The 12,004-nt window shown below is 41.1% G+C and overlaps 1 protein-coding gene across 3 annotated transcripts in view; it reads right to left on the bottom strand.

Moving 5' to 3' along the window:
* The window catches only part of NEK5 (NIMA related kinase 5), a 63,003-nt gene that overhangs the window by 10,904 nt on the left and 40,095 nt on the right, over positions 1-12,004 (bottom strand). The window contains exon 20 of one of the 3 annotated variants that reach the window (XM_046028172.1): positions 6,215-6,352. The exons of 1 other annotated variant lie outside the window; for it this stretch is intronic. In XM_046028172.1, coding sequence (XP_045884128.1) covers positions 6,215-6,352 — 138 coding nt within the window. The remainder of the gene's footprint in view (positions 1-6,214; positions 6,353-12,004) is intronic. One more of the 3 variants, XM_046028170.1, reaches the window with a different exon arrangement.

Genomic DNA, 12,004 nt, shown 5'->3' with positions numbered 1-12,004 from the left:
AAATAATCCTAAAATTTATATGGAACCAGAAAAGACCTCGAATAGCCAAAGGAATATTGAAGAACAAAGCCAAAGTTGGTGGCATCACAATTCCGGACTTCAAGCTCTATTACAAAGCTGTCATCATCAAGACAGCATGGTACTAGCACAAAAACAGACACATAGATCAGTGGAACAGAATAGAGAGCCCAGAAATAGACCCTCAACTCTATGGTCAACTAATCTTCGACAAAGCAGGAAAGAATGTCCAATGGAAAAAAGACAGCCTCTTCAATAAATGGTGCTGGGAAAATTGGACAGCCACATGCAGAAAAATGAAATTGGACCACTTCCTTACACCACACACGAAAATAGACTCAAAATGGATGAAGGACCTCAATGTGAGAAAGGAATCCATCAAAATCCTTGAGGAGAACGCAGGCAGCAACCTCTTTGACCTCAGCCTCAGCAACATCTTCCTAGGAACATTGGCAAAGGCAAGGGAAGCAAGGGCAAAAATGAACTATTGGGATTTCATCAAGATCAAAAGCTTTTGCACAGCAAAGGAAACAGTTAACAAAACCAAAAGACAACTGACAGAGTGGGAGAAGATATTTGCAAACGATATATCAGATAAAGGGCTAGTATCCAAAATCTATAAGGAACTTAGCAAACTCAACACCCAAAGAACAAACAATCCAATCAAGAAATGGGCAGAGGACATGAACAGACATTTCTGCAAAGAAGACATCCAGATGGCCAACAGACACATGAAAAAGTGCTCCACGTCACTCGACATCAGGGAAATACAAATCAAAACCACAATGAGATACCACCTCACACCAGTCAGAATGGCTAAAATTAACAAGTCAGGAAATGACAGATGCTGGCGAGGATGCAGAGAAAGGGGAACCCTCCTCCACTGTTGGTGGGAATGCAAGCTGGTGCAACCACTCTGGAAAACAGCATGGAGGTTCCTCAAAATGTTGAAAATAGAACTACCCTATGACCCAGCAATTGCACTACTGGGTATTTACCCTAAAGATACAAACGTAGTGATCCGAAGGGGCACGTGTACCCGAATGTTTATAGCAGCAATGTCTACAATAGCCAAACTATGGAAAGAACCTAGATGTCCATCAACAGATGAATGGATAAAGAAGAGGTGGTATATATACACAATGGAATACTATGCAGCCATCAAAAGAAATGAAATCTTGCCATTTGTGACGACGTGGATGGAACTAGAGCGTATCATGCTTAGTGAAATAAGTCAATCGGAGAAAGACAACTATCATATGATCTCCCTGATATGAGGACATGGAGAAGCAACATGGGGGGTTAGGTGGATAGGAGAAGAATAAATGAAACAAGATGGGATTGGGAGGGAGACAAACCATAAATGACTCTTAATCTCACAAAACAAACTGGGGGTTGCTGGGGGGAGGTGGGATTGGGAGAGGGGGAGGGGGCTATGGACATTGGGGAGGGTATGTGCTATCGTGAGTGCTGTGAAGTGTGTAAACCTGGCGATTCACAGACCTGTACCCCTGGGGATAAAAATACATTATATGTTTATTAAAAAAAAAAAAATTTGGAAGGGGAGGCGAACCATAAGAGACTATGAACTCTGGAAAACAACCTGAGGGTTTTGAAGGGTCAGGGGTGGGAGGTTGGGGGAACAGGTGGTGGGTAATGGGGAGGGCACGTTTTGCATGGAGCACTGGGTGTTGTGCAAAAACAATGAATACTGTTACGCTAAAAAAATAAATAAAATGGGGAAAAAAATGCTGGCTTCAAAACTTTGTCAGCATAGTCTATGTCTTGCCTACTTTCAACTCCCACTTTGGGAATTTTGCTATGCATGTCTATATTAGATGGCTTTTCTGGAATAAACCACCATGTAACTTAGTAGTTTAAAACAGTTGCCATTTATGGAGGTCTCTATTCTGCCATTAGGCAGTTTGGGCTGGGCTTAGCTGGCTGGCTCCTTCCAGTCTCGGTTGGACCCAGTCACCCATGTGCAGTCACTTGTCAGAGCAGCTGGAGGAAGGCTGGCTGGTCTGCTATGGCCTCTCTTGGGATGGCTTGTCTCTCTTTTCCACTGGTCTCTCATTTTCCAGCAGGCCAACTGGAGCTAGCTGAGAGAGAGACAGGTTTCCAAAAAAAAAAAAGGCAAAAGCTCCTTGAATATTCAGATTTGGCACACCACTGCTTCTATTCCTTCGTTCTCAGGCACACAAATCACAAAAGCCAGTTGAGATCCAAGCGGAGGGGAAAGAAGCCATTTAATCCTGGAGGAGCTGCAAAGTCATGTTGCAAAGGGCAGGGATACAGGGAAGAGCAAAGGAATGTGCTCATTTTGGTCACCTACCAGAATCTGCCTCCCCCACCTGCACTCTACAACCATCTGGTTCCTACCGGGCTAAACTGCGTTTCACGTTAGTCTCCAGGAAAAAAACAAAACAAAAAATCCCTACCCACTGCTAACAAGTGGGATTAGAAATAGGAACTTTTCTCCAAAGTTGAAATTAGAAAATTAAAAGTGTGCCTATTTTTTGTTTGTTTTTTTGATAAGCTGACTATTCATGGACAAACTATAAGTAGAAATTCTACCACACGTAGTACTTAAATATTTCCCTATTTCTAATAATATGTGTCGTCCCAAATCATAGCCTATATTATTTCCTACACTGCATTATAAAATAAATGAGTTGACTGACATATCTCATCTATGAGGGAGTCTGGCTACTTAATAGCAGCTTGAGTACTCCAGTTGGTATGGGAATCATAGTTTTTGTTTTTCTGTTTTAGGAAGACAATTTTAGGAGGCTTTATTTTTTGTTTAACAGGATAGGAGAAAGAATGAATAGCTAACTATAGAAATGTAAATCAACTGTTATTGGGGTGTACATCTATGATGTTACCAAGGCAACCATGTGGCCTGAAAACTTACACAAGAAAAATGGAGGTTACCTTCCCACCAAGGATCCCCTTGGAGTGGTTAAACTGTAAACAAACTTACTGACCTGAATTAATTATGCACACATTAAAAAAAAAAAACCACTTGTCCTTATAGTAAGAGTGTAGCTTTTACTAGTAAAAATCATCGAAGAGGATTTTACAAAGTCTTCCTATTTTAAACTTAAAGTTAGGATAAATTAAATAGGTAGTTGATAAAGTTTCACTTTTAACGGAATGCAGGGCTCGAAACATGAAAGCCATGTATTTTCAAGGAATTGGAAGTTTAAGCTAAACAGTGATGGAGGACCTATGAATAATGCTTAAATGTATGACCAATAGCTAATCCTTGAAAACCTTTATACACTGTGTCTCTTATACCTGCCATCAAAGTTATTAAAACTTACACACGCAGGAAGTCTTCATGAAAAGTCTACACAGTCGTAAGAATTATTTTTCACATTATAATTTCCCTATCCAACTTAACGGCAATACGACTATTAGTAATCACATGCCTTTGCATAAAGTAATACTAAAAACGTGCTATGGTTTTATGTTCATTCATAAAGATGATGGCCACCTGCTAAGTTCTAGGCACTGGGGACAGAGAGAGATGAAACAGTTTGGTAATCAAGACAAAGATCTTATAAGCTTAGGGTCTAGTGGGGAAGAAAGATAATAAGAATCAGAAATTAAAGTGAACGTTATTTTTATGATCAGAGAATTACAGTGTCTTGTGGGGTATTAAGCTGCAAAGCCAAGCCTAGAGTCTGCAGGGGAAGCTTGCTCAGATCTTTCTTAATCATTTAAAACAGTGGCTCCCCATCCGTGGAACACAGGAAATAGTTTGAGATCCACATTTTTCATAGCAATCACTAATAAAAATACTGCATCCTTTTATGACCCGAATTTAAATGATAAATATAGTGATGAATGTCACTATTTCATGCATTTAACAAAAATATTTGAGTATGAACAAATTTGAGTATGAGACTGAATGACTATGAAATTGTGAGAAGCAGCTGACAGAAAAGGCAGGAAGGGATGCCTGGGTGGCTCAGTCGGTTGAGCATCTGTCTTTGGCTCAGGTCATGATCCCAGGTCCTGGGATCAAGTCCTACCTCTGGCTCCTTGCTCAGCAGGGATCCTGCTTCCCCCTTTGCCTACCACTCCCCCTGCTTGTGCTTGTTCTCTCTCTGTCTCTCTGGCAAATAAATAAAATTTAAAAAAGAAAAGAAAAAGGTAGGGAAAGACTAGACAAATTTGAAGACTTCCTAGAATTTTTTTGGATTGAAGAGAAGTATAGTAATATGGTGACAGGGTCTTCCACTCACTCATGCAAAAGAGCACTTAAGGATCTACGTCATTCCAGACCCCTTTACAAAGCCCCATCAGGTAGTACAGGGAAAACCAGGGAGAGGAGGATACCCACCCTTCACCACCTCACCACTCACTATGACACATAGTGACAGAAATGGGCGGAGGTTCATCAGAGGGAAATCTTGTAGGAGGAATTATCTTGGCAAAAGGAGGCTGGCATACTAAGCCAAGGGAGGAGTATCTGCTGAGGGAGAAACACTAGCAAGCCTGACATTGCCATGGGCCATGGCAGTCTTCAGAGTCTGCAAGAGACTGATTTTATCCTGAGGATAAGAGGGCATCTTTGGCAGGATTTTAAGCTGAAAGGAGATTTGGTCCATTTTAGGTAGATCATCCAGCAAGGCTGCAAAGGGTAGAGCTAAAGTAAGAAAAGATGATCAGGGACAGGAGGTCAAGAGGCCAACCATAGTTAAACGCAGAGCACAGCTGGAGTTGGGGGAGGGCAGCACCCTAGCAGGCTGTAAAAGAAAACATCTGTACTCCGCTTTGAATGCACCTTGGGAGGCACATTCCTATTTCCAATCTCACTTGACAGATAAATTGCTCATATATTCCCAATGTAAAACCATCCATGTAAAGCTACAGATGTTCATGAATGAATTAATTTGGCATGACAGACCAAATGAAGACTTTTCTATGACTCTTTCTAAGACACACAGGAACAAATTCAAGAAGAAACATCAAAGCCACCAAGTATGTCCCCATCTCAGTGTCTTGAGAAATGAATGCCATCCTTCACACCTGCCCTAGGGTTCCAGCCCCTGGCTTCCAGGCCAAGCCAGGTCAGCCCAAATGTTCCTCCTCACCGCCTCCAGCCCCATCCTTAGGGACAAGCCTTGTATCCCAGGATGGAAGGGAAGGAAGCAAACAGACAATACACGGCTTCTTGTAGTTTGAATGTAGTAGAAAGAGAGTCCCAAGGGCAGTTTCTTCCTTTCTCCCTCTCTCTCCTCTTAACTTTTAAGCAACAGCATGATAACTGATAGAATCATAAGAGCGAAGGATTTCAAAGAATTTTATATACTCAAGGACCCTGAGCCCCTCCCCTGCTCCTAGATTTCAGTCCAACCGGTTTTCTCAGGGCCTGCCACAGGCCTATGTATCTGCAAGTCCTCCCCTCCCAACACATTCATCCTTCTGGACGTTCTTGGAAACTTTTACAGATTTCCCAGAGATTGTGGAGTTTAGGCTTCACAAGCCAGCAGACCCGCTCTTGGGCAATCATACTTCTCTTACATTATCCTCAGGGTGGTACATATTTTTGTATTGTTCCTTAACTTTGTAAGTACTTAACAGCCTCCGTTACGCCTAGTTTGTATCTCTGCCTCCTCATCGCCTCAATCTCGCGTTCCTGAAACATGGGTCCCTAAGCGACGCACACCTGCACGCCTTCCCAAGACAAAATCCCCACGACATGAATTCCCTCAAACTTGGAAAAGGATGGATGGCTTCCCATAAACACCAGCGTCATCTTGCAAAATGTCAGAGACAAAACAAAACAAAACCCTCCCCGAAGCCCAGAAACTATATGACGATGTATTTTCATTGCCTATAGAATAGCAATTTGAGCCTGTCGAGTAGCTGTCAGAAACATACTGCCAGGTAGAGCTAAGCACTACCCACTTACCACCTACAAAGCCACTTGCCCTATTCACTTTCATCAGTTGTCAACTGATCCGTTAAAGTAAATTACCCCCATTCTTCTGGGAAGTTCCAGTCTTGGGCTGGTGGCATTTGGAACAGACTTGGACAAGGCAAATCAGCTTCTGAAGAGGCTGAGCCCTTTCCAGTTCTCTCTCCAGGCTGAAGGTATTTTTATCCCCTGTCCGAATTCACAGGGCTCTGATAACAGTACCCGGGGGACAGGTTATGTTCTTAAAAATAAACCGCGTACCCCATTCGTCTTCGTGGGCAGAAAACGAGCTACTTGTCAGACGTGCTGCAGCCCACGCGCTCATTAAAGCTCCAGGCGCTTCATGCCGCCACCGTCTCCTGTTTTCTGGAATGTCTGCGGTCACCATCCCTTGGCCACCTGAGGAGGAGACTGTGTTACTGGAAATAAAAATGCTTCATCTGGTTTCTTATAAAATCACAGAACGTGAGAACCTTGGAGGTAGCTTGATCCCACCCCTCGTGTTACCAGTAAGAAAATGGAGATAGAGAATATTTTAGTGACTTAGGTCACACGGCTGATGGGTATGAAAGTCCCTTGCTTTGCAAACACTTTAGTGTGTCAAATTTTCTATTCTACCTATTTTAAACTGGTCTCACTGTCTCACCGGCTTAGAATGGATTAAATCGCTACATTTGCAAGCCCTTTCTTGCAAGTTTGAGGCCTTCAGTGTTTTGTAATGGTACAAATGTAAGTCAGTTCACACACTGTAAATGTCAATGATACACTTGCATTTTCCAATTTATAAAAGGGGTATAAATTTTAGTTCTCCCCCAGCCCCATGTTGTCAAGAGAAACATAGGAAATAAGTAATAAAAGTCCTCACCATCTGTAAAAAGAACACCCAGATGTTGCTGTGAACCTCTCTTATGCAAAGACTAGGCCAGAAACTCAAATGTAAATGGAGGAATTTCGGTGGGAAATACCATATTCTAAACACTCTTAACATTTAGGTAGCACACTGGCTTACAAAGCAATTTTATATGTATTTTTGTACTGCTAACTCTAAACCTTGTGGGATAGCTATTATCTTAATTTGGATTTTATTGATGGAAAAAAAAAACCCTCCAAGAAATTCCAAGGAAATAATTGGGCTAGCATGGAAGACAGGTCAAGCCAACCGCTCTTCCTTAGACAATCTCCCTCAACTGCAAGGGAGGTGGGATTCTAGATCTTTCCTCCTTATATTCTCATATCCGGGGTGGTCAGTTGTCTAGGATACTTAGCAGGCAAGTTTCTCAGGAGGTGAGGGAGATACCAAAACATTATCTTTGGAAGATATTTGATACCAAATCTATAGGGATTGTACTGAAAAGAGAAATGAAGTCAGGGTGTGGATTCACCCTCAGGCTCAGTGGAGCAGGTGGAGGGGACGTCACCCTCTGTCATCTCCAGCAGAGTCTGAGGAGCTCACGTGTCCCACCGTCTCCTGCTCTCTGCAGTGGCGCCAGAGTCTTGAATGAACAACTCTGGATATGAGAAAATAACTCACTAATTTAAAAGCAGTCAAAGCACAACTAATTGTACCAAAGAGTTCTTAGGAAATCCAGAGGTCGTCCACCTGTGGGTACCCTCAAAAACAGAGAAATTATCAACTTATTCTAATATAAATTGTTACAGACTGAATGCTGTGTCCAACCTCTCCCCAAATTCCTATGTTGAAACCTAAGGCTCAATGTGATGGTATTAGGAGGTGGTGAGGTCTTTGGGGGGTGATGAGGCCATGAGGGTGGAACCCTCGGGAATGGGCTTCGTGCTCTTATAAAAGAGACCCCACACGGGGTGCCTGGGTGGCTCAATGGGTTAAAGCCTCTGCCTTCAACTCAGGTCATGATCCCAGGGTCCTGGGATCAAATCCCGCATCGGGCTGTCTGCTCGGCAAGGAGTCTGCTTCCCCCTTTCTCTCTGCCTGCCTCTCTGCCTACTTGTGATCTCTGTCAAACAAATAAATGAGTAAATCTTAAAAAAAAAAAAGAGAGAGAGACCCCCACAGAACTCCTCACCCTTTCTGCTAAGTGAGTACATAGCGAAAACATGGCAGTGGGCCCTCACCAGACACCAAATCTGTCAGCACTGTGCTCTGGGACTTTCCAGCTTCCAGAGCTATGAGAAATAAATATTTGTTGTTTATAAGTCACAGAGTTAATGGCATTTTGTAAAGCAGCCCAAACGGACTAAGACAGACTATAACTTACAAGACTAAAATTATCAACAGGCTTAAAAATTGTTTCATTTTTATTATTAACATTTGAGTGACCAGGTAATATATCTAAATGCAAACAAGTATTGGTAACAAGAATGAACACATTCCATGAGCATCTCCGAGGATTTTACTTCAGTTTCCATAGAAATGCAATCAATTGTTACCTTTTTCTTTTTAAGATTTATTTATTTATTTGAGAGACAGAGTGAAAGTCAGGGGTTGGGGGGTGGCAGAAGGAGAGGGAGAGAGAAACTCAGACTCCACGCTGAGCACGAGACTGGATCTCACGACCCTGAGATCAGATCTGAGCCAGGAAACTGAGTCGGCCACTCAACTGACTGTACAACCGAGACATCCTGAGTTCTGTTATCTTAATTTAAAAAATCTTTTTCTTTATTTATTACAATGTCTCAATACAGGACATATGAAAATCACCCATAATCTCACCATCTAGAGACCATGAAAATTTCAAAACTTTCCCCTTGAATAATTTCTTTGATTTGAAACAAAAAATGGACCTCACACCGTGTGCAACTTTCATAACTTGCTCTTTCCAATGAGCAACATTATCATACCCAACTTATTAACCACTGCTCTATACAACCATTTTATTTTATTTTATTTTTAGATTTTTATTTATTTGACAGAGAGAGATCACAAGTAGGCAGAGAGGCAGGCAGAGAGAGAGGCGGGGAAGCAGGCTCCTTGCTGAGCAGAGAGCCTGATGCGGGGCTCAATCCCAGGACCCAGAGATCATGACCTGAGCCAAAGGCAGAGGCTTAGTCCACTGAGCCACCCAGTGCCCCCTCTACAACCATTTTAAAGCAAATACAGTATTCTGTTTCATGAGCGTATTATAATTTAATTCTTTATGGTTGGGTGTTTAGTTTTCTAGCCATTTTTCACTATTATAAATAATACTATAATGAAATCACTGCAACTAAATGTTTATGGACGTTCATGAATTTTACTCTAGATAAACTATTGAAGGTGACAATTCTAGGAGCGAGTATTAATTGCTTCACCAAAGCTTTCCCTGCTAAAGTGGAATCTATTACTAATTTGTTCATGATTGTGCTCCATGTATTTTGAACAGCTAGTTCTTCCTTATCTAAAAAAACAAAACAAAACAACCCACAAAAACAAACTCACCTATATTTTCTTTTACTTTCTTTTCTTTTTTTTTTTTAAGATTTATTTAAATCCCAGTTAGTTAACACACAGTGTAATATTCGTTTCAGGTGTGCAATATGGAGATTCAGCAGTTACACACCCAGTGCTCATCACATTAAGCCCTCCTTAATCCCCATCCCCCATTTCACCCACCCCCTACCCACCTCCCGTCTGGTAACCATCAGTGTGTTCTCTATAGTTTTCTGGTTCTGTTTCTTGGTTTCTCTCTCACTCATTTTGTCCCCTTCATTCATTCGTTTTGTTTCTTAAGTTCAACATATGAGTGAAAACATGTGACATTTGTCTTTCTCTGACTGACATTTCATTTAGCGTAATACTCTCTAGCTCCACCCATGTCATTGCAAATGGCAAGATCACATTCTTTCTGATGGCTGATATTCCACTGTATATATAATTATACCACATCTTTATCCATTCCTAAGTCTATGGACACTTGGGCCGTTTCCATAGTTCGGCTATTGTAGATAATGCTTTTATAAGCATTGAGGTGCATGTCTCCCTTTGAATTAGTATTTTTGTATCCTTTGGGTAAATTCCTAGTAGTACGATTGCTGGATCATAGGATAGCGCTATTTTTAAGTTCTTGAGAAATCTCCACACTGTTCTCCAAAGTGACTACACCAGTTTGCATTCCCACCAACAGTGCAAGAGGGTTCTCCTTTCTCCACATCTTTGCCAACACCTGTTGTTTCTCTTCTTGTTGGTTTTAGCCATTCTGACAGGTGTAAGGTGACATTCATTGTAGTTTTGATTTGCATTTCCTGATGACCAGTGAGGCTGAGCATCTTTTTATGTATCTGTTGCCATCTGTCTGTCTGCTTTGCGAAAATGCCTATTAATGCCTTCTGCCCATTTAAAAAAATATTTTATTCATTTATTTGACAGGCAGAGATCACAAGTAGGCAGAGAGGCAGGCAGAGAGAGAGATGGAAGCAGGCTTCCCCACTGAGCTGAGAGCCTGACTCGGGGCTCGATCCCAGGACCCTGGAATCATGACTTGAGCTGAAGGCAACGGCATTAACCCACTGAGCCACCCAGGTGCCCCATTCTGCCCATTTTTTTATTTGATTTTTCATTTTGGTGGGGGGTTGAGATTTTTAAGTTCTTTATATATTTTGGAAACTAACCCTTTATCAGATATGTCATTTGCAAATATCTTCTCCCATTCCATAGGTTGCCATTTGATTTTGATTGTACTTTTAATTCATTTTCTAATATATAACTTTATTTTTATATATAAACTCTTTGGTTCTTTAAAAATGTATTTTGTTGTCTGATTTCACAATTTTTCGCAAATTGTTAACCAGCTGGCCTAGCAGCATTTATCTGGCTGAGCCTTTCTTTCCCACTGACTTTGATGTAACTTTCAACATACACCAAATAACTATCCATCCTACGGTTTGTTTCTAAACTATTTCTTCTTTTCAGTGATTTTCTGGTGCTAGTGTCATATTGTTTTATAATTTATAGAATATATTTTGATATTTGAAAGTGTATGTGCCCCTTCACTGCTCTTCTTTTCTAAATTTGTCTGCTTAAGAGTCTCCAAGATTCTCCAATATGCCAAGATGTCTCCATTTTTTTGGGGCTTTGATGATTTTGATTGAAACTGGCAAAATTCCATATATTGATTTGGAAAGAATATTTCTGATACATAACAATGTATGTATCCCCATTTATTCAAGTGATCTTTAAATACTTCAGTAAGTTTTCATAGTATTCTTCACATGCTCTGCATAATCCTTATAAAGTTTATTCCTAAATTATATATGTACACACACACATTTGCTGCTGTTACTGGAGATGAGATTGGAAAACCAAATGACAAAAGTATTTGCAATACATATTATAGGTAAAGCTTTAACTTGAAGAGTCTTATAAAGGAAAAAAAAATAAATGCCATTTTCAGTGGATAAAGGGATGAAAGTTAAGAGCACATAATTCACAAGAGACATAAGATGGCCAAATCCCATGGAAAATTATTTTCAACCTGAATTATAATTATAGGAATGCAGACAAGTTAAAAGGCAATTTTCAGTATGAAACGAAGATCATTTTAATTTAAAAAAAGGGGGGGGCAGCTATCTCTTTTGAGACCTACAACTCGTGATCTCCTCTTTCCAGCAAACTTACACAAAGAATAACTCTGGAATTCATCACTTTCACTGGAACTTTTGCTCAGGTCACTAAGGGATCCTGGTGGCCAAAACGTTGGCTGTTATTCAACCCACCTCACTTGGCCTTTCTCTTCTAGTTAATGCTGCCAACCCTGCACCTTCTTCTAGAACTTTCTCTCCTCCTTTGGCTTCGCTCTCTCCGGATTTCCCCAAACCTTGTCTAAACATTGCTAAGGTCTGTGCTAAGCTCCATTTCCTTCTCACTCTAGTCCCTCTGCCTAGGTATTTTCAACTATTGCTAAGGCAATTATGATAATACCTTGTATCTGCTAAGGAAACCCTGATTTGCCCCAGAGCTTTGGTCTCACATAGCTAACATCTTCTAGGCATCTCCATCTGAGGCTCCTAAAGACCTAAACGCCAATATGTCCCAAATCTAGAGTGTTAAACTATGTCCCCTCACCTTCCTCTGCATGATGTGTGTGCCTGTTTGGTTGG

Source organism: Meles meles, chromosome 14 (assembly GCF_922984935.1).
Source record: "Meles meles chromosome 14, mMelMel3.1 paternal haplotype, whole genome shotgun sequence".
Taxonomy (NCBI): domain Eukaryota; kingdom Metazoa; phylum Chordata; class Mammalia; order Carnivora; family Mustelidae; genus Meles; species Meles meles.
Note: the sequence above shows the minus strand (reverse complement) of the source record. Positions and strands in the feature narration are given on the sequence as shown.